Source organism: Heterodontus francisci, chromosome 8 (assembly GCF_036365525.1).
Source record: "Heterodontus francisci isolate sHetFra1 chromosome 8, sHetFra1.hap1, whole genome shotgun sequence".
Classification (NCBI taxonomy): domain Eukaryota; kingdom Metazoa; phylum Chordata; class Chondrichthyes; order Heterodontiformes; family Heterodontidae; genus Heterodontus; species Heterodontus francisci.
The window spans coordinates 84,527,241-84,551,230 of record NC_090378.1 but is presented as its reverse complement, the minus strand read 5'-3'; the positions used below and the strand labels follow the sequence as shown (position 1 = coordinate 84,551,230).

Genomic DNA, 23,990 nt, shown 5'->3' with positions numbered 1-23,990 from the left:
CGCACCAGATTTGCAAGCTGCTCTCGATCGCTTCAATTCTGCATACAAGAGACTCGGCCTATCCTTGAATGTTGCCCAACGAGACTCATATCAACCTATACCTGGTCAGCCAAATATTCCACCTTCCATATATTGTTGAAGGAAACTTTTGAATATGTTTAGTACTTCCATACCTTGGCAACCACTACACTCAAAAGGCCACCACTGTCGAGGAGATCCAACACCGGATCAGCTGTGCCAGCTCAGCCTTCTACAAAATACAGCAATGACTGTTTGACAACAAAGACCACCACAATTCAACAAAATCCTAGTGTACAGAGCAGTTGTCGGTACCACACTCCTGTACTGCAGTGAGACCTGGACTGTGTATCAGCGACGCATAAGAGCACTAGAGAAATTCCATCAGCAATGCCTCTGGATTCAATGCGAGGACCATCGAACAAACATCTGAGTGTTCTTCTTAGCGTCATAGTCACAGAGTTATACAGCACAGAAACAGGCCCATCGTGTCTGTGCCAGCCATCAAGCACCTAACTATTCTAATCCCATTTTCCTGCATTTGGCCCATAGCCTTGTATGTTATGGCATTTCAAGTGCTCATCTAAATACTTAAATGTTTCCATGTCTTCAGGCAGTGCGTTCCAGATTCCAACCACCCTCTGTGAAAATGTTTTTCCTCAAATCCCCTCTAAACCTCCTGCCCCTTACCTTAATTCTATCCCCCTGGTTACTGATCCCTCCGCTAAGGGAAAAAGTTTCTTCCTATCTAACCTATCTCAATGCCCTCATAATTTTGTATACCTCAATCATGTCCCCCCTCAGCCTTCTCTGCGCTAAGGAAAACAACACTAGCTTTTTTTAGTCTCTCTTCATAGCTGAAATGCTCCAGCCCAGGCAACATCCTGGTGAATCTCCTCTGCACCCTCTCCAGTGCAATCACATCCTTCCATTAGTGTGGTGCCCAGAACTGTACACAGTACTAGCGTTTTATACAGCTCCACCATAACCTCCCTGCTCTTATATTCTATGCCTCGGCTGATAAAGGCAAGTATCCCATATGCCTTCCTAACCTTATCTACCTATGCTGCTGCCTTCAGTGATCTATGGACAAGTACACCAAGGTCCCTCTGTACTTCCTACGGTCCTACCATCTATTGTATATTCCTGAAGCCAGCTCCAAAGCACTCAAGCAAACCTCCTGCAAAACCAACTTCGATGGACTGGACACTGTCCGGATGGCCGAAAACCATTCCCCCACCCCTGCCAGGTCCTGTTTTCTCAACTCTCAAATGGCCAATGTTCCAGGGGAGGACAAAGAAAATGCTTCAAAAACACTCTGAAGTTCTCTTTGAAGTGCGGCAGCATTGATATTGATGACTGGCAGGAGCTTACGACCAATCGTTCAAAATGGCGACAACGTGTCTATCAAGTTGCATCATGCTTTGAGTCCAAACGCCTTAATGCTGAGGCAGAGCAGCAGCAGCGAAGGAAAGAAATGGAAGCAAATCCTGCACTCAAGATCCCACTACCTCGTGGGGCGTCCTGCCCCCATGTTCCCAAAGATCTGCGGGTTGAGAATCAGCCTGTTCAGTCACCTGAAGACCCATGGCAGAAATTAACGACCTTAAGTAGATGTCATCCTCGATTTGAGGGACAGCTGCCGATGACATTGCAAAATATGAAAAAACAAATTCAGACATGCGCTGAACATACCACCACCTCAGTGCTGTGGCTATATAAGGTACACTGGTATAAACTTTGGATACACCTCTTCAATGGAAAACAGTTCAGAATCTCCAGCTTTTCTCGCTTTCAATCCCCACTCCAGCACTTGAGCGCATGATGTATGCTGACACTTCAGCCTTGTAGGAGTGTTGTATTTATGTTGTTAGATCCTCTCACTTTTCTCAAGTGGATCTTACAGATCCCCTGGCATTATTCAAAGAGCAGGGGAGTTCTCCTGGCCAACGTTTATCCCTAAACCAACACAACCTAAAACATGAGCTGGTCATTTTGGGACTTTGCTGCATGCAAATTGCTGCTGTGTTTGCCTACATTTCAAAAGTAACTGATGACTATAAAGCACTTTGGGGTGTCCTGAGGGCATCAAATATACAATATCTAAACGAATGTTCTTTCTTTACGGAACTACTAAGGAATGCTCTGTAGGTACAGGCAATTTTAAGTCTCCCTGCAATAGGGCCACCTTCCATATCAAACATGGGTAAAGCATCTAAGCAGAACTATGCAAGAAACCTAACCTTCCAATACTAAAATGTGCGATTTAACCAAACACACAATTCAATGTAAACTAAATTATGTAACATAAAGGAAATGTTAATTGCTCCACTGCCCAAGCTACAAATTTTCATATGTATAGCTAATAAAGATAAAAACAATTGAGTCAATACGAATATAAATATATTTATTTAACTCCTCTTGGGCATACTGGACACAAAGAATTCAATGTCATTTTAGAAATAAATCTTTTTGCTTAAAATATTGACATTCTTTATACATTTTCATAGCAACATACATTTTATTTCATATCAGTAATGTTATAAATGCCACTTTCTGATTAAAAGCTGTACAAACTTTATTTTACAACATATTTGAAAACAATATACGTGACAGGTCAAGCTATATTGCCAGAACAGAATCTCCAAAAAAGTCATACATTGCATTTTTGATGAGACTTTTGACCAAAAGATGTTCTTCCTAGAATCACTCCTTCCTTAGTTGACCAATAGTGTGTACGTTCCCATTTATCCGACCCTGATTATAAAGTTAATTTAATTTCTATTCAAAATCTATTCCCCAAGATCAAGTTTTTCACGTGCAACTTAAGGCCATCTCAGCCCTCTGTCCACTATCCTCACCCACCATCAAAAAATACATTTTGGGGTGGGGGGAGATTTTTCTCCCTCACACAGAGAGAGAGAAAAGACATTACCAGAAGAGTCAGAAAAGGGCTGAGAGAAACAAGTATTAGTGAGCACTTGTGGAATCTTGTTCAAAGGCGTTACCATCGCTGAATCCACCACCAACATAGAGTCATGGAGTTGTACAGCATAGAAACAGGCCCTTCAGCCCACCGTGTCCATGCCGATCTATACTAATCCCACTTGCCTGCATTAATTCCATATCCCTCTATGCCTTTCTCATTCAAGTACCTGTCCAGATGCCTCTTAAATGTTGCTAGTGTTCCTGCCTCCACCACCTCCTCTGGCAGCTCATTCCAGATACCCACTATTCTTTGTGTGAAAAATGTACCCATTTGATCCCCTTTAAACCTCCTCCCTCTCACCTTAAATCTATGCCCCTCTAGTTTTAGTCACCCCTACCATGGGAAATAGCTGCTGGCTGTCTACCCTATCTATGCCTCTCATAATTTTATATACCTCTATCATGTCCCCTCTCAGCCTCCTTCGCTCCAGGGAAAACAGACCCAGCCTATCCAATCTCTCTTTATAGCTCACGCCCTCCAAACCAGACAACATCCTTGTGAATCTTTTCTGTACCCTCTCGAGTTTAATCACAACTTTCCTGTAGTGCGGCCACCAGAACTGCACACAGTACTCCAAATGCAGCCTAACCAACGGTTCAATGAAGAGTGCAGGAGGTCATGCCAGGAGTAGCACCAGGCATACCTCAAAATGAGGTGTCAACCTGGTGAAGCTACAACACAGGACTACTTGCATGCCAAACTGCGTAAGCAGCATGCGATAGACAGAGCTAAGCATCCCATAACCAACGGATCAGATCTAAGCTCTGCAGTCCTGCCACATCCAGCCGTGAATGGTGGTGGACAATTAAACAACTAACTGGAGGAGGTGGCTCCACAAATATCCCCATCCTCAATGATGGGGGAGCCCAGCACATCAGTGCGAAAGATAAGGCAGAAGCATTTGCAACAATCTTCAGCCAGAAGTGCCGAGTTGATGATCCATCTCGGCCTCCTCCTGAAGTCCCCAGCATTACAGATGCCAGACTTCAGCCAATTCGATTCACTCCGCGTGATATCAAGAAACGACTGAAGGCACTGGATTCTGCAAAAGCTTTGGGCCCTGACAATATTCCGGCAATAGTACTGAAGACCTGTGCTCCAGAACTTGCCGCGCCCCTAGCCACGCTGTTCCAGTACAGCTACAACACTGGCATCTACCCTGCAATGTGGAAAATTGCCCAGGTATGTCCTGTACACAAAAAGCAGGACATGTCCAACCCGGCCAATTACTGCCCCATCAGCCTACTCTCAATCATCAGTTAAGTGATGGAAGGTGTCATCAACAGTGCCATCAAGCGGCACTTGCTTAGCAATAACCTGCTCAGTGACGCTCAGTTTGGGTTCCGCCATGGCCACTCAGCTCCTGACCTCATTACAGCCTTGGTTCAAACATGGACAAAAGGGCTGAACTCAAGAGGTGAGGTGAGAGTGACTGTCCTTGACATCAAGGCAGCATTTGACCGACTATGGCATCAAGGAGCCCTAGCAAAACTGAGGTCAATGGGAATCAGGGGGAAAACCCTCCACTGGCTGGAGTCATACCTAGCACAAAGGAAGATGGTTGTGGTTGTTGGAGGTCAATCATCTGAGCTCCAGGACATCACTGCAGGAGTTCCTCAGGGTAGTGTCCTAGGCCCAACCATCTTCAGCTGCTTCATCAATGACCTTCCTTCAATCATAAGGTCAGAGTGGGGATGTTCACTGATGATTGCACAATGTTCAGCACCATTCATGACTCCTCAGATACTGAAGCAGTCTGTGTAGAAATGCAGCAAGACCTGGACAATATCCAGGCTTGGGCTGGTATGTGGCAAGTAACATTCGCGCCACACAAGTTCCAGGCAATGACCATCTCCAACAAGAGAGAATCTAACCATCTCCCCATGACATTCAACGGCATTACCATCGCTGAATCCCCCACTATCAACATCCTAGGGGCTACCATTGACCAGAAACTGAACTGGAGTAGCCATATAAATACCGTGGCTACAAGAGCAGGTCAGAGGCTAGGAATCCTGAGGCGAGTAACTCACCTCCTGACTCCCCAAAGCCTGTCCACCATCTACAAGGCACAAGTCGGGAGTGTGATGGAATAGTCTCCACTTGCCAAGATGGGTGCAGCTCCAACAACACTCAAGAAGCTCAACACCATCCAGGACAAAGCAGCCCGCTTGATTGGCACCCCATCTACAAACATTCACTCCCTCCACCACTGACGCACAGTGGCAGCAGTGTGTACCATCTACAAGATGCACTGCAGCAATGCATCAAGGCTCCTTCGACAGCACCTTCGAAACCCGCGACCTCTACCAACTAGAAGGACAAGGGCAGCACATACATGGGAACACCACCACCTGCAAGTTCCCCTCCAAGTCACACACCATCCTGACTTGGAACTATATCGGCGTTCCTTCGCTGTCGCTGGGTCAAAATCCTGGAACTCCCTTCCTAACAGCACTGTGGGTGTACCTACCCAACATGGACTGCAGCGGTTCAAGAAGGCAGCTCACCACCACATTCTCAAGGGTAATTAGGGATGGGCAATAAATGCTGGCCTGGCCAGCGATGTCCACATCCCATGAATGAATTTTTAAAAAAATGTACAACTGTAACATGACGTCCCAACTCTTGTACTCAATGCCTCGGCCGTTGAAGGCAAGCATGCCATATGTCTTCTTCACCACCCTATCTACCTGTGCTGCCACTTTCAGGGAACTATATACTTGCACCCCAAGGTGTATCTGCTCAACAACACTCCCCAGGGCCTTGGCATTCACTGTATATGTTCTGCCCTGGTTTGACTTCCCAAAATGCATCATTTCACACTTGTCTGCGTTAAATTCCATTTTCCAATCCCTTGCCCACTTTCCCAGTTTATCTATATCCTGTTGTAACCTTAGACAACTTTCTTCACTGTCCACTATACCACCAATTTTGGTGTTATCTGTAAACTTACTAATCATGCCCCCTACATTCACATCCAAGTCATTAATATATATGACAAACAACAGAGGGCCCAGCACCGATCCCTTCAGCACACCACTGAACTCACTAGCTTCCATGACCTTCTCCACGGTAAATACAGACGAGAAGTATTCATTTAAGACGTCGCCCATTTCCCGTGGCTCCACACATAGATTACCACACTGATCCTTAAGGGGACCTACTCTCTCCCTAGTTACCCTTTTACTCTCAATATACTTATAGAATCTTTTAGGATTCTCCTTTATCTTATCTGCCAGGGAAATCTCATGCCCCCCTTTCGCCCTCCTAATTTCCTTCTTAAGTGTACTCTTACATCCCTTATACTCCTCGAGGGACTCGCTTGATCCCAGCTGCCTATACCTGACTTATGTCTCCTTCTTTGTCCTGACCAGACCCTCAATATCCCTCGTCAACCAAGGTTCCCTAAACTTGCCAGCCTTGCCCTTCCATCTACCAGGAACATGCCGGCCCTGAACTCTTCCTATCTCACTTTTAAAAGCCTCCCATTTGCCAGACGTCCCTTTACCTGTAAACAGCCTCTCCCATTCAACTTTTGAGAGTTCCTGTCTGATGCCATCGAAATTAGCCTTCCCCCAATTTAGGACTTCAACCTGAGGACCAGTCCTATCCTTTTCCATATCTATCTTGAAGCTAATAGAGTTATGGTCACTGGTCCCAAAGTGCTCCCCCACCTATCTGTGATTTCCCTACATATATGCTCCTCCAATTCCCTCTGACTATTGGGGGGCCTATAGTATAATACCATCAAAGTGATGACCCCTTTCTTATTTCTAAGTTCTACCCATATGGCCTCGCTGGATGTTCCCCCCGGGATATCCTCTCTAAGAACTGCCGTGATGTCCTCCATAATCAATAGTGCAAATCCCCCTCCTCTCTTACCTCCACCTCTGTCACGCCGGAAGCATTGGTACCCCGGAACATTGAGCTGCCAGTCCTGCCCATCCCTCAACCACATTTCCATAATAGCTATAATATCACAATCCCATGTACCGATCCATGCTCTAAGTTCATCTGTCTTCCCTGTAAGGCTTCTTGCATTAAAGTCAATGCAGTTTAGCCTACCAGACCTTCCACGCTCCCTGTCCTGCCCCTGCCTGGCCTGCCTACTGGACTTGCTTGCTTTAACCTCTACATTTGCCTCATTGGAGAGACTACTACTTTGGGTCCCAACCCCCTGCAAGACTAGTTTAAACCCTCCCATTACTAGCAAACCTCCCCGCAAGGATATTGATCCCCTTCCAGTTCAGATGCAACCTGTCCCTCTTGTACAGGTCACCTCTACACCAGATGAGATCCCAAAGATCCAAGTAGCTGAATCCCTCCTGCCTACACCAGCTCTTCAGCCACACATTCATTTGCCTTATCCTCCTATTCCTACCCTCACTAGCACGTGGCACAGTGAGTAATCCTGAGATTACAACCCTAGAAGTCCTACCTTTTAACCTTCTGCCTAACTCTCTATATTCACTTTGCAGGACCTCATCTCTCTTCCTGCCTATGTCATTAGTACGAATATGGACCACGATCTCTGGCTGCTCACCCTCCCCTTTCAGAATGTCCTGCAGCCACTCCGAGACATCCTTGACCCTAGCACTCGGGAGGCAACATACCATCCTGGAGTCTCGTTTGCGGGAACAGAAACGCCTATCTGCACCCCTTACAATAGAATCCCCCATCACTATAGTTCTTCCACCTCTTTTCCTCCCCTGCTCTGCAGCAGAGCCCTCCATGGTGCCACGGTCCTGGCTGTTGCTGCTTTCCCCTGGGAGGTCATCCCCCTCAACAGTATCCAAAGCGGTATATCTGTTTGAGAGGGGGATGGTCACAGGGGACTCCTGCACTACCTGACTGCGCCTACTACTCCGTCTGGTGGTCACCCATCCCTTTTCTGCCTGTGCAGACATTACCCTGCAGTGTGACCACCTCACTAAAAGTGCTATCCACGACGTCCTCAGCATCGCGGATGCTCCACAGTGAATCTACCCGCAGCTCCAGCTCCGTAATGCGGGTAGCCAGCAGCTGCAGATGGATACACTTCCTGCACACATGGTCGTCAGGGACACTGGAAGCATCCGTGATTTCCCACATAGTGCAGGAGGAGCATATCACGAGGCTGTGCTCTCCTGTCATGACTTACCCTTAGATTAATTAGTTACTCCCTGAATTAAAAAATACTAATTACACTAGGGGCCTTGTTCTACCCACTCCAATCTAAAGTCCTTAATAAACTACACTGAATTTTAAAAAAACACTTTAATAGTACTCACCTTATCACTAGAGGTTTTTTTCAAAAAAAAACTTACCCCTTTTTTAAAAAAGATATTTAAATGCACTAACAGCAGTGACTCACCAACCAATCACCTTGCAGCTCTCCTCTGATGTCACTATTGGCTTTTTTTCTCAAAATTCCGGCACGCTGGAAGAGCTCCGCTCCGCTCCCGGAAGATAAGAAGAGTAACATCCTGGGGATTACCATTGACCAGAAACTTAACTGGACCAGCTATATAAATACTGTGGCTGTAACAGCAGCTCAGAGGCTGGGAATTCTGCGACGAGTAACTCACCTCCTGACTCCCCAGAGCCTGTCCATCTACAAGTCAGGAGTGTGATGGAATACTCTCCACTTGCCTGGATGAGTGCAGCTCCAACAAAACTCAAGACGTTCAATACCACTATCCGAAACAAAGCATCCCACTTGATGGGCACTCCATCCACCACCTTAAACATTTACTTCCACCACCAGCACGCAGTGGCAGCAGTGTGTACAATATACAAGATGCACTGCAGCAACTAACCTAGCCTCCTTCCAAACCCATGATCTTTACCACCTAGAAAGACAAGGGCAGCAGACACATGGGAACACCACCACCTGCAAGTTCCCCTCCAAGCCAAGCACCATCCTGACTCGGAACTATATTGCCATTCCTTCATTGTAGCTGGGTCAAAAACCTGGAACTCTCTTCCTAACAACGCTATGGGTGTACCTACATCACATGGACTGCTGCGGTTCAAGAAGGCAGTTCACCATCACCTTCTCAAGGACAATTAGGGATGGACAACAAATGTTGGCCTTGCCAGCATCACTCATATCCCATGAACATATAAAAATATCTGTAGTCATTCTGTTAAATATTGACTTTGGGCACTATAGATCTGTTGTTGCAAACTATTTATCTTTTTTGTTCGGAGGTTAATCTATTAGTAATTTAGAATCACTGCACATTAACCTCATCCTTAGTTTGAATTAGAATGACCACCAAGAAAAAATGATAAAAAGCAGAATTGACAAAACACACAATTTACATCGTCATTATGGCACAGAAAGAGGTCATTCGGCCTAACGAGTCCATGCCGGTTCTCTGTAGAGCAATCCTGTCAGTCCCATTCCCTGGCTCTATTCCTGTAGCCCTGCAAGTTTATTTCCCTCAAGTGCCCATCCAATTTCCTTTTCAAATCATTCATCATCTCCCATTCTACCACCTTCGTAGACAGTGAGTTCCAGATCATTAACAGTCACTGCGTTACATGTTTCTGCATATTTTTCCCAAAAATTTAAATCTATGTCCCCTTGTACAATCAGTTAATGGGACAGCTTTTCTTTGTCAACCTTATCTAAACCTGTCATAATCTTGTACACCTCTACCAAATCTCTCCTCAATCTCCTTTGATCCAAGCAGAATAACTCCGGCTTCTCCAAACTAATCTTGTTACTAAAATCCCTTATCCCTGGAACCATTCTGGGAAATCTCAGCACTCTCTCAAGGACCTTCACATCTTTCCTAAAGTGTGGTGACCAGAACTGGACACAGCCTTCTAAAGGTTCAGCATAACTTCCCTGCTTTTGTACTGAATACCTCTATTTATGAAGCCCAAGATCCCATATACTTTGCTAATTACTCTCTCAATATGCACTGCTGCCTTCAAAGATCTATGCATGTGAATCCCCAGGTCCCTGAAAACTCTTTAGAACTGTGCAATTAAGTCCACATTGCCTCTCCCTATCCGTTCTCCAAAAATGCACCACCTCACATTTTTCTGTATTAAATTCCATCTGCCACTTGTCTGATCATTCTGCTATCCTATCAATGTCCTGTTGCAGTCGATGCATAACATCCTCACTGTTTGCCACAGCTCCAAGTTTGGAATCATTGACAAATTTTGAAATTTTACACTGTATTCCAATATCCAAGTCATTTATATGTATGAAAAAAATGCCTTCCCTTATCATGAGCCGATGTAATTTATTCCCCATGGGTTTCTCCATAATTGCCAAATACATTATTTTTAAATTGCATGTGCAAAACAAACAGCAGTAGCTTGCAGCAATAGCCAAAACCATTAATAGCTTTAAAGAAATTGATCACTGCAATTCCAATCAGCTCAAATGTTAGACTGCCCAAAACTTGTTAGGGCAGTTCACAAAAACTGTTTATGGTGTGGTGGGGGCTGACAAATCTGCCACCAAAAATTACTTCAGGATCAGGATGGTTCCAGTTCTCATCCACAGAAATAGGCAGAAGCTGGAGGAAGTTGTCCAGATTTTGTGGTTTGTTCTCCTATTGTAGATGGGGATGATTTCTGGCGCTCTGACAAAATAAAAATATACTTTATAACTGAACTAAGAACATTTAGTATTATCTATGACTACTTTTACATAGGATGGTTTTCACTATGTTAATAGAATCTCATGCATAGATCTAAAATAATTTTAATATTGTGAATATGCACTATTATTATTAGCCGCTGTCAAATGTTTAAATTTTCCCCCATTTATATTGCAAGCAATGTTTTTTCTACTCAACCTTAAAATAAAGGTTCGATGTGCAGATTAACATTGGCCTCCCAAATTACACAAAAGATCAATAAAAGATAGCACTAAAGTCAAAACCATTATGGATGGCTGTATCCATTTAACCAGGAAGCACTAGGATTTAGATTCAAATATTTCAGTAAGGATACCGATCACATCACATTAAGTCTGCCAAGAAATACTGTTCCTACCTGAACTGCATGTATTATGAGCAGAGAGTCCTCGCAGAGGAATGCTGTCTTGTCGTTGCTTAAAATACTTTGGTTCTAAACCACCAACTTTGCTATAAAGAGGAAGGAAAGAGAAAAGTCAATCTGAAGGCACTCATCATTAAAAAATATCAGGGCCATTGATCAAAATGTAAATCTTATTAGTAAGATGCAATCATAAATGCCAATAAAAGATATCTCACAACAACGCACTTTTCTTTGTCTGATGAAGGAGCTGTACGTAATCCCACTGCAAGTTTTGGTTTTGAAGTCATTGATGGTGTTATTGTTTTTGAAAATTGAGAGTTAAATTGAACCTGTCAAAAATGAAAAACATTTTTGACTGTGGCAAACATAACTGTCACAAATAAAAAAAAGCAGTTAAAGCTACAGTTTAATACAGAGTTTTAGACTAAAATAAAATTGGTTATTTGGAGGTCAGGAATAATTTGATGGTACAGAATGGGCTTTTACTTCCACAGGGGTGTTCCCATTCGTCTACCAAAAGAGCCATTGAAATTCCAGAAAAATGGTGTAATTGTTGTTTTTCTGGGGATTTTTGTGGCTCTTTCATTGAAGTTATGTAGGATTACGAGACTGCACACAGAAATTTACCCTCAGATAATCAGAGAAAACAAAATTGCAACATGCCGTATATTTGATTTCTTTATTCTTAACATGACAACACCTTGATACAGCAAGGTTTTTAAAGTCCATTTCATCCACCTTATATAATTTTCTTCTCACTGAATCTAATACTAAGTTTAATACATTTCAACAAGAATTTCCTTCTAAACCAAGATTAAAATAGTTCAGTGAACTGTGTACATTTTCCTAAATTCTGCCGCATAGTGACACATCAACTAAAAATTGAAAGAAAGCACAGATGCCTGCCTACCTTTGGTCCCAAGCTGTGTTCATTTGACACAGCATAGTGTGGCTTCATACTGTTGGTTGTAATCTGTTGTGGAAAGGATGACATCACAGATGTAACTGGATAGTTCATTCCAGAAACGACTGAAAAAGGATTTTTCTCTGACTGTAATAAACGAAGGAACAAAGAGTCACATTGCCCGTTTCAAACATCCCTGACAAACTCACAAATGTTCAAAACATTCTGAATTACGCAATCAAGAAGTTTTAAATACCGTACACATTATAGTGCAGCAGATTCAAAACCAGTTCTATAACTACAACACCTGATACCCTATCTTGAGTAATATTATCACTGGAGTTTTGCTTAGAAACAATTGGGTTAGGTGCAAAAGAAAACTGAAATTATAAGAGTTCCTGAATAAGTTTTCTTTCACAAAAAGAAAAAAAAGACTTGCATTTATATAGCGTCTTTCATGGCCACTGGATGTCTTAAAGTACTATACAGCCAATGAAGTACTTCTAAAGTATAGTCAACATTGTAATGTAGGAAACGTGGCAGCCAATTTGTGCACAGCAGACACCCACAAGCAGAAATGTGATAATGAGCAGACAATCTGTTTTAGTGATGTTGATTGAGGGATAAATATTGGCCAGAACACCAGGGATAACTCCCCTTCTTCAATATAGTGCCATGAGATCCTTTACAGAAGTATCATGGCATCAGGTCAAACACGGGCAAGGAAACCTCCTGCTGATTACCACCTACTGCACCCCCCTCGGCTCATGAATCAGTGCTTCTCCACAATTGGAACACCAATTGGAAAAAGCATTGTGGGCAGCAAGGGCACAGCATGTACTCTGGGTGGGGGACTTCAATGTCCATCACCAAGACTGGCTCGGTAACACCACCGCTGACCGAGCTGGCTGAGACTTAAAGTACATAGCTGTTAGACTGGGGCTGCAGCAGGTGGTAAGGCAACCAACAAGAGGGGAAAACCTACTTGACCTTGTCCTCATCAATCTACCTGTTGCAGATGCACCTGTCCATGACAGTATTGGTAGGAGTGAACACAGCACAGTCCTTGTGAAAACAAAGTCCCATCTTCACATTAAAGATACCCACCATCGTGTTGTGTGGCACTACCACTGTGCTAAATGGGATAGATTTCAAACAGATCTAGCAATTCAAAGCTGGGCATCCATGAGGTGCTGTGGACTATCAACAGCAGCAGAATTGTATTCAACCACAATCTGTAATGTTATGAAGGTGTTTCTGGTTTTTTGTTAAAATATTTTTTTTGAGGAATTCATAGTCAAACTGAATAAACGTTGGACCAGTTTTTTTTCAAGAGAGTCATCAAGGGGACACTGAAAGAACTGGTTTGGCAACAATGTACTGGTTGTCACATGACTCAAGTTAAAAACAGAACAGCAACAATGGTAACAGGGGAAGAAGTGGGCAGAGAAGTGACAGGTGCCCCTTGAGTGGACAAGCCTGGAAGCAGCAGCGCACACCTGAGTGTGCAGCAAACTCACAAGCTTCTGGTTGTAGTGTCAGTGTGTTTTACCTTCTGGAATGAGCAGCTGATAAAGTTAGCCTGCTGCTGAAGAAGTGAAGGAAGGAGAGAAGACTGCAACCTAGCTCGTTTCCCAGTATCTCTAAAAGACCCTGAGAAGTCCATTGTGTCAATTCATCTCGTCTCCTGTCTTTAAGAAAAGCCTGCGAGACTGATTCTTAACACCGGCTGAAAAGAACTGTTTTAAAAGATCTCAGTGACTTGTCTATATGTACTCGGAAGTTAGACTGTATGCAGTTTTGGAACAACATATCTCATTTGCTGTTTTTTTCAAAAAATGAGCAAGTAATCACCCCAAGTTATTTTTTTTGTCTGTAACAGAGCTTTGAATTTAAGACATCCTTTTTATTTTTCCAGTTAACGTGTGTGTGTGTGTGTGAGAGAGAGAGAAGGGCTAAGGAAAAAAGAGGACTTTAACATTTAAATTTGCGTGTTTATGCTTTAATTCATTACTAGTTAAGACTTGTTCTATAATAAACTGATAATTTTGTTGTTCATTAAAGAAACCTTTTTAGTGTGTTCTATTCTGGGAAAAATAAAGTATATGATTGACTGTATTAGTAAGTGAGAAAATTTAAAATATATGTTGTGACCTGTGGAGAAGCAGGACTAGAATAAACAGTACGCTCCTCCTGCCTCGGTCATAACATATTAACTGGGGGCTCTCTTTCCGGGATAAACCCAACACCGATGACGTATAATTGTAAGTGGGGTAATAATAATTGGAAAAGGAAAAAATAAAAAAAGAACCAAGTTTTTTGTGCAGTAGAACAAAGTTTACTCTACCAGAGTGTCTTTAACAGTTGCTGCAACCTCTTTGGGGAAGGAGGATGTATCCTTGAGTGATTTGAGGAACTCAACCAAGAATAAACTAAAGGATTTGGTAGAAATGTTGGTGTTAAGAGTTAAAACCAGGAGCTAAGAGTGGGAAATTTTAAAATATATGTTGTGACCTGTGGAGAAGTGGAACTAGAATAAACAGTGCACTCCTCCTGCCTCGGTCGTAACAGTAACCTCATGGCCCAGCATATCCCCCACTCTACCATTAACATCAAGCCGGGGGACCAATCCTGGTTCAATGAAGAGTGCTCTTAACCAAGCTGTTCCAGTACAGCTACAACACAGGCATCTACCCGGCAATGTGGAAAATTGCCCAGGTATGTCCTGTACACAAAAAGCAGGACAAATCCAACGTGGCCAATTACCGCCCTATTAGTCTACTCTCGATCATCAGCAAAGTGATGGAAGGGGTCGCGACAGTGCCATCAAGCAGCAATTACTTAGCAATAACCTGCTCACTGGTGCTCAGTTTTGAGTTCCACCTCCAGACCTCTTTACAGCCTTGGTCCAAACATGGACAAAAGAACTGAACTCCAGAGATGAGGTGAGAGTGACTGCCCTTGACATCAAGGCAGCATTTGACTGAGTGTGGCATCAAAGAGCCCTTGCAAAACTGGTCACTGGGAATCAGGGGGAAAACTCGCCGCTGGTTGGATATCTGGCACAAAGGAAGATGGTTGTGGTTATTGGAAGTCAATTATCTCGGTCCCAGGACATCACTGCAGGAGTTCCTCAGGGTAGTGTCTAGGCCCAACCATCTTCAGCTAGATTATCAATGACCTTCCCTCCATCATAAGGGCAGAAGTGGAGATGTTCGCTAATGATTACATAATGTTCAGCACCACTTGCGACTTGTCAGATATTGAAGCAGCCCATGTCAAGATGCAGCAAGACCTGGACAACATCCAGGCTTAGTGGTAAGTAACATTCATGCCACACAAGTGCCTGTCAACGACCATCTCAAGAGAGAATCTAACCATCTCCCCTTGATGTTCATTGCCATTACCATTGCTGAATCCCCCACTTTCAACATCCTGGGGGTTACCATTGACCAGAAACTGAACTGGATCAGCCACATTAATACTGTGGCTACAACAGCAGGTCAGGCGCCAGGAATTCTGCAGCGACTAACTCACCTCCTGACTCCCCAATGCCTGTCCACCATCTACAAGGCACAAGTCAGTAGTGTGATGGAATACTCTCCACTTGCCTGGATGGGAGCAGCACCAACAACACTCAAGAAGATTGACATCATCCAGGACAAAGCAGCCCGCTTAATTGGCACCCCATCCATCGCCTTCAACATTCACTCCTTTCACCACCGATGCACAGTGGCAGCAGTATGTACCACCTTTTTGATGCACTGCAGCAACTCACCAAGGCTCCTTCGACAGCACCTTCCACACCCGCGACTTCTACCACCTAGAAGGACAACAGCAGCAGTTGCTTAGGAACACTACCATCTGCAAGTTCCCCTCCAAGCCACACACCATCCTGACTTGGAACTATATCGCCGTTCCTTCACTGTTGCTGGGTCAAAATCCTGGAACTCCCTTCCTAACAGCATTGTTGGTGTACCTATACCCCAAGGGCTGCAGTGGTTCAAGAAGGCAGCTCACCACCATCTTCTCAAGAGCAATTAGGGATGGGAAATAAATGCTGGCGTAGCCAGCGATGTCCGCATCCCATGAACAAATAAAAGAAAATCCACCTGAGCTGGCCTCGGTTTAACGTCTCACCTCAAAGACGGCACTTCCAACAGTGCAGCACTCCCTCAATACTGCACTGGAGTGCCAGCCTTGATTTTTGTGCTCAAGTCCTGGAGTGAAATGAACCCGGAACCTTGCGATCCAGAGGCGAGAGTGCTACCAACAGAGCCACAGCTGATACCTAAAATAGCCTTATCAGAACAAAATACAGTTCTTTCTGATTTGAAGTTTTAAAACTTTTAAACAAAAGCTGCCCTACTTGCTCCCCCAAAACGTAGTTGCTAAAGATAATATTTAAAAGCCATATAGGCCATAGCATATGTTTTCCTCCATGAAGAGTGAAGGAAAATGGGATGTCAGGGGACATTGTGACAAATCCCCGCCCATTAAAAATTTACCACTGGTATTTTCCTCCACCTCTTTGATGATAACTCCAGTCATCCTTCTCTTGCTATTCATGCCACATGTAAATGATATTAAGTGGTCAGGACTTGGGTCACCAGTAGCTTTCCCTCTGTTTCTAGTCCACTGATCAGATTGAGGACCTGTATAAAAGTGGCTCTGGGGCAGTGGAAGCAGGTGGATTAGACTCTTATGTGTTAATTGTTTGATTATATGCAGAAGGGAGTTAATTGGGGTTTTAGTTGAGCACTTAAAAGCAGACACTCACTGAGAATGGGAGAGGGATTTGTGTGTAGAGCTACATGTTTGTAATCCTTTTACTCTGCACAATAAATGTAAAACTGAGTAAATATAGGCTCCAGCCTTATCCTTCTATAATAAGCTTTCTGGAGTTTATCATGGTAGCAGAGAATGGTTGCCTAAAGCTGAAGGTTAGAAAATAGGAATTTCTTTTTGGATAGAAAACTAAAGTCTCAAGGGCCATTGTGAAAAATATGGCAGAAAGCAAGTACAAATTGTCAGGGTATGATTACCCTCCGGTGTTTTTGGAGTCTGAACCATATGACCAATGGAAGAATGAAGTGGAGATGTGGACACGGGTTACATCTCTACCAAAAAGGAAACAAGATATGGCCTTGGCATTGCCACTTCCAACTAAAAGTAAAATGAGAAGTAAAGTGTTTTCAGAACTGGATGCTTGTCAGTTGGATACTGATGAAGGGCTGGATCTTCTGTTAGGAGTTTTGGATGAAATTTACAAGAAAGATAACCTATTGAATGCGTATGTGGCATGGTCAGACTTTGACAGATTTTGGAAAACAGATGGTTATTCAATGGATGAATGTATCATAGACTTTAGCAGACTGTATAAAAGATTGAGGAAATTCAATTTGGAAATCCCTGGTTCAGTACTAGCTTTTATTTATTTTATTTTATTTATTTAGAGATACAGCACTGAAACAGGCCCTTCGGCCCACCAAGTCTGTGCCGACCATCAACCACCCATTTATACTAATCCTACATTAATCCCATTTTCCTACCACATCCCCACCTTCCCTCAATTCCCCTACCACCTACCTATACTAGGGGAAATTTATAATGGCCAATTTACCTATCAACCTTTGGCTGTGGGAGGAAACCGGAGCACCTGGCGAAAACCCACACAGGGAGAACTTGCAAACTCTGCACAGGCAGTACCCAGAATCGAATCCGGGTTGCTGGAGCTGTGAGGCTGCGGTGCTAACCACTGCGCCACTGTGCCGCCCGCTTTGTGAAAGGAATCACGCAGTAGTGGATGAAATGTTACATGAAATTTTGGCTGACCAGCCAAACTGCAAGTTGTCAACTGCCCTGGCATGGGCGGTTCATGCGAAGAATTCACTTCAGACGGTTGATTGATCTATGGGCGGAATCCCAAATTGCCTTCTGTACTGTGTGACAGTCCTTCTTCTCTAGACGTATTACAATTAGTTCCATTTTTTTCTACACATTTGAATGCTTTACGTGCAGGGAGACGGGTTTTCATCAAGACAGAGGTCTCTGAGAAAATTCGCAGAGCTTGGAGGCATCGTATAAGGCCATCTGAGGTGGAATTTAGTTCAGGAAATTTGGTCTATTATAAAAGAGAGGCCCATAGGGAATGGAAGGGCCCTGGTACAGTAATCGGTCGGGATGGTAAGACAGTAGTTATCAAGTATGGAAATCAAACTGCTAAGGTTCATTCGTCACGATTAATTGGGGTTGGTTACAAAATCTCAGAATCTGAGCAGCTGATAGAGGGAATAGAGGCACCTTATACTTCAAATACTCATGTGTTTTGTGATGAAGGTCCTGAGGCACAGGTAGATCAGGGGTTGGATAGTAATGTAACCGATCATGATGCTCAGGAAAGAGCTATCGCATCCAAAGGCCAATTGCCTCGAGTGGGTACTTGGGTGACATATATCCTAGAGGAGTCTGATAAATGGAGAGATGCAACAATTATGGGGCGTACAAGAAAACCTACAGGCAAGTTTAAATATTGGTTAAATGTTCAGGATGATGGCCAAGAAGCCAGGGCCATGGACAGGCAGAATGGAGTGTAAGAGTGGAGGGTAAGAAAGCGCAGTACAAGTTTTGATAGTGTGTCAGGAAGTGACTCTTGCATAAGGAAAGATCACGTCCTGGAGAAAGAACTTACGATAAAATGTGAGGGAGATCTTCGAGCAGTAGTTCCGAAAGGCATCAAAGTGCTAATAGAGGCCGTAGGATGAACAGATTACACAATGAAACGAAGGCTAGAGGGCAGTCTCCGAATAGAACTAAAAGCAGCAGTCCTCATGATCGTGAAGTTTTAGTGGCTGCCAATAAACTTGAGAATAAGAGGTGCAAAACATAAGGAATTAGAGAGTTTTGAGTCTATTCTGAGGTACCAGATAGGGGACAGCTGGCCTTGTCACATAGATGGACTTGTACTGAAAAAGTCCTTCCCGATGGAACTTATAAGGCTAAAGCGAGGTTAGTTGTGAGGGGTTTTGAAGAGCGACTGGGGGAATACCGATGTTAGAGTGGACTCTCCCACAGCTGGAAAAGTAATCTTGAAAATCCTTTTGGCTCTTTTGGCCACATATTCATGGGAATGTAGATCCATTGACATAAAAGCTGCATTTCTGCAAGGTGATACTTTTCAGACAGAAGTATATCTGAAATCACCTAAAGAGGCAGCAGATGCAGAAGGAAAATTATGGAAACTGAACAAATGCGTCTATGGCTTTAATGATGCTTCCAGGGTGTGGTATTTCTCGGTGAGATCTGTTTTGTTGAAAATTGGTTGTGTTCAACTAAAAGCAGATCCTGCGAAGTTTTATTGGTATCATAGAGGGAAACTTTCAGGCACCTTCATGATGCACGTTGATGATTTCTTATGGGGTGGTACTGCAAATTTTGAGAAATATGTTATTAAGATTAAGGCAGAATTTAAGATTGGGAGTCAGGCTTGTGGGGCCTTTAAATATATTGGTTTAGATATTAAACAGACTAAGTCTGGAATAAGTTTGAATCAATAATCCTATTTATAGAGTGTTACTCCCATCCCGGTTAATCGTGTTAGGTCATCACAGAAGGATGATGATCTATCTAAAGCAGAGATTGAGCAATTGAAAAGCCCAATTAAACTGGTTGGGCTCTCAGACTAGGCCTGATGTTAGTTTTAATGTGCTGGGAGTTAAGCACGATGTTGAAACATCCAGAAGTTGAGAATGTTTTAAGGGCAAATAAAACACTGAAAAAACTAAATCTGGAGAAATGAGTACTGAAGTTCCCATCCTTAGGTGACCCAAAGAACATGAAGCAAATAATTTTTAGTGATGCTTCACATGCTAATTTTGCTGATGGGTATTCGAGTGCAGCTGGTTTCGTAATATTTCTGATGGGGAAAATGGGAAATGTTGTCCTTTAGCTTGGGAGGCTAAGAAAATAAAACGGGTTGTGAAAAGCACGTTAGCTGCAGAAATACTGAGTCTTGTGGAGGCAGTGGACATGGGGTTCTATTTGTCAAATATTTTGGGTGAAATTCTGAACAAGGGACATCCTGAAGATAGGATATCCATTGAATGTTATGTGAATAATTGTTCTTTATGGGATAATGTACACTCTACAAAAAGGGTGAGTGAGAAAAGACTACGTATTGACCTTGCTGGATTGAAATAAATGCTGGAGAAAAAGGAAATCTCCAAACTTAAATGGGTTGATGCAAGTCATCAGCTATCCGATTGTTTTACAAAGAAGAATGAGAGTGCAAAGAAATTGTTGGAGGTGCTGAATGAGGGGTGTCTCACAATTTAAAAAAAAATCTTTGTGCCCAATATGGAATTTAATTTTGATTTATTTTGAAGTATTGCTTGAGCATGTTAATCTAAGTTGTATTGTAAAAGAAAGAGGGACTCTGTTAATTGTGTGATTATATGCAGGTGAAGGGGGTTTATTGGGGTTTTAGTTGAGCACTTAAAAGCAGACACTCACTGGGATTGGGAAAGGGATTTGTGTTGTCAGCCAAACCTCCCACCTGCCAAGACTGAGGCACACATGATTTCGCCAAATGAACATTCAAACTTAAAATTGCAAGACCCTGACAGGAAGGACATTTGCATAGTACTAGCAGTATTGGAACAAAAGGGACCCAGTCGTTGCTTCCCAATACACAGAAGAAGTGGTCAGACCAGTTTTAGTCACATGACTAGCTGACTATTGAGATTTGAACTTCCAAGAAAGGATTCGAACTCCGAAAGCTCCTAGCTGCTGGTTTGATAAGACCTCTCTCCTGTCTGCACTCATCTCGCTTTCACCAGCTTCGGAAACCATTGAAGACATGTAAACTCAAAGAGAAAAAGTCTCCTACGTGAACAAGGTTTAAAAGAAACACTGGGCCCCAACGAAACACAAGACCATAGCTTCAATCAAGGACTACAGCGAGCTCGAAGCACAGTAACAAGAATTTGCCTCAAACTGTTCTACTTATCTTTCCTTCTGCTCTTTACTGTTCCTACTTGCATGTGTGTATCGCGTGTGCATGCTAGCATGGGCGCGTTGTATATCTGTACACATTAACTGTATTAGAATTTAAGTTTAAGGTTTAATAAATTTAATCTTTCTTCTTTAATCCAAAGAAAGCCTGTTTGTGCTCATTTCTTTGCCTTATAATTGGAAAGTTGTGAACAAGGATTCATAAAAAGGGGAGTTCAAAACAGTGCGTTTAAAATTAAACCTGTTACAATAAGACCAGGTGAAGATAGTAACAGACCCCTAGGCACATTTCTCACCTGGTCGTAACAGAAATTGGGTGCTAGCATCCAGATTGTTACCCACAGACGAACAAGTGAAATTGGAAGTGGGAAGCCAAATTGTTCCCAATCAAAAAGAGCAAATCAATACAGGTTTTCTTGTGGTTGTGTGTGATTGAATACTAATATGTCTGCAACTGAAGCAAGTAGCTCTCCAAGCCAAGGTGAAATAACTTGGGATAAGTTAAAAGCACTATGCAGGAATTGAGGAAAATGGCTGAGCAGTGTAGGATCACTGTACGTGGCAAGGCTAGGAAGTCTGAACTCTTAAGGCTAGTGGCCAACCATTTTTCCCTTGAATCTGAAGAAGCAGAAGCAGTGTTAGAAACAGAATCCAACAGGGTATTGTAAGCAAAGATACAATTGGAACAGAGGAAACTTGAATTTGAGGAAAGGGAGAGGGAGAAAGAGAGGGCCTTCCAAAAGGAATGTGAAGAAAATGAAAGGCAGGTGGAAGAGAGAGAGAAAAGTCTGGAAAGAATGCGAAGAAAGAGTTGAAGCAGCTTGAGTTAACTAGGGGACGACAGAGTAACCCTAGTGAAAGCATGGCCAATATGGAACAGCACAATTCAGGACTGGGTTCTTTGAGAAACTGGCAAGGCAGCTAAAATGGCCAGCTGAGACCTGATCTCTTTTATTGCAAAGCAAACTAACTGGAAAAGCCCATGAAGTTTATTCCTTGCTGCCAGATGAGAGTTCATCAAATTATGAACTCACCAAAAATGCTATCCTCGGAGCATATGATTTAGTAGCCGAAGCCTATCACCAAAAGTTTAGAACCCTCACAAAACAAGCCAATCAAACTTATCTGGAGTTTGAAAGAAGCAAGCAGCTGTCTTTTGACCAGTGGCTGAGGGCTTTAAAAGTACAGCTCAGCTATGAGACTCTCCAAGAAGTAATCCTGTTAGAGGAATTTAAAACGCTCTCCCATTCTCAATAAAAACCCATGTAGAGGAGCAGCGGGTTCAGGAAGCCCGGCAAGCAGCCGTTCTGGCTGATGAATTTGCTTTAATTTATTAGTCAGTTTGCCTGGGGAGAACCTTTCCTGATCACCCCCACAAATCCAAAAAGGACAAAGGGTGGGAAGGTGCTAGAAGCCCAGGCAGTCCTGGAAGAGAAAGGCAAGCAGGAGACATAGGGGGTCCTTGTCCAGCCAAAAAGGAAGGTGCTGTGAGCGAGAGTGAGACCTGGAGACCTGTGTGCTTCCTTGTAATAAAACAGGGCATTTAAAAGCTGACTGCTGGAAACTAAAGGGGAAACTGGTGGGGTTAATCAGGACACACCCTCTCAGTGAAGACGAGGCCCTGATGGAAAACACAGAACAAGCTGTGGTTCTAACTGCAGTAAGAGTGTAACCCAGTGCAGGAAAAGTTATCAGTGTTTTGTGTTTGAAGAGAAAGTAACCCCATAACCCTCGAGTGGGGCAAGCAAGCCCACAGTAATTCTCAGGGACACAGCAGCGACTAAATCCCTGTTACTGGGAAAAGGCCTGACTTTTCCCCCAGAGAGTGCAGTGAACACCAGAATGGTGAATGGTACTGGAGGGCAGTGTATGCCTGTACCTGTACACCGGGTGCACCTGGAGTGCGACCTGGATTCAGGACCAGTGTCTGCAGGGATTGTCCCTAGATTACGTGTGGATGGGGTTGACCTGGTCCTAGGTAACAATCTGGCAAGGGTGAAGGTGGTAGCCCCCCAAGTAATGAAAGACTGCAGGAGGTCAGAGAGGCAGGAGACGGTCTCCTGCAGTTTCCCTGAATGTGTAGTGGGTCAGGCCATGATCAAACTAGCTCCCCCAGAGGAGACTGCTTTGGCACTGCAGGCAAATGACCATGAGGTCTGCCTGTCCAAGACTTTCCTTGGAAAATTAGGAGACCCAGGGAATTAATTAAATGGATTTTCCCTAGCTGAGGCTCAGTGAGCCAACCCAGTATTGCAAGAGTTAGCACAGGCTGCCCAGTCTGAAAGTGAAGCAGAGGGAGTCCCTGATTGATACTATTTAAAGAATGAGGTACTGATGAGGAAATGGAGTTCTCCTCACAGACCTGAGGGCAAGGAATGGACTGTGGTTCTCCAGTTAGTGGTGCCGCAGAGGTACCGGGCAGAAATATTAAGGGCCACAAGACTACAGTAGCTGTACATGCCGGTATACAAAAGACCAAAGCTCACATAAGACAGCAGTTTGACTGGCCAAAACTCCACAAAGATGTGGTGGAGTACTGCAGGAGTTGGCACATGTGCCAGGTTATGGGGAAACCCCAACCTACAGTGACACCTGTACCCCTAAGTCCTGTACTGGTGTTAGGAGGACCCTCCAGCAGACAGCTGGTGAACTGTAAAGGACAGAGAACAAAAGGGGACAGGCAGGCACAAGGCTGGCAAAAGTTTAGAAAGAGGAGGGATAAAAGTGACCAAGAGGGCAGGTTAAAGGAAGTCTGGGAAGAATCCCGGATGAAAACCCCTACTGTCTGATCAACCAACCCCAAAAAATGTGAAAAGTTAGACACCACATCCTCCTATGTGATTGCAGACTCTAGAAACACCTCCATCAGAGTTGCTATCAGCATTTACAGGAACCTGCAGAGACAAAGAGAAACCTCTAGGGGGCAGAGAAACCGTTAGGGTGATGCCTCACCTAGTCGAAGTATCACAGGAGAATGCAGTTAAGTCTGCACAAATACCTGCAGGTAGGAGTATCGCAGAGAACAAAGGGGAGAGTAACATAGACTCCACCCCC

At 43.7% G+C, this 23,990-nt stretch overlaps 1 protein-coding gene across 2 annotated transcripts in view; it reads right to left on the bottom strand.

Annotated features, from left to right (window-relative positions):
- Window positions 1-2,414: 2,414 nt before the first annotated feature.
- Window positions 2,415-23,990, bottom strand: part of LOC137372982 (spindle assembly abnormal protein 6 homolog) — a 101,416-nt gene continuing 79,840 nt past the window's right edge. For both annotated transcript variants that reach the window (XM_068037569.1, XM_068037570.1), the window contains 4 exons: window positions 11,931-12,071; window positions 11,246-11,349; window positions 11,015-11,106; window positions 2,415-10,599 (listed from right to left, as the gene is read on the bottom strand). In XM_068037569.1, the coding sequence (XP_067893670.1) occupies window positions 10,511-10,599; window positions 11,015-11,106; window positions 11,246-11,349; window positions 11,931-12,071 (426 nt within the window). In that variant the 3' untranslated portion in view covers window positions 2,415-10,510. The remainder of the gene's footprint in view (window positions 10,600-11,014; window positions 11,107-11,245; window positions 11,350-11,930; window positions 12,072-23,990) is intronic.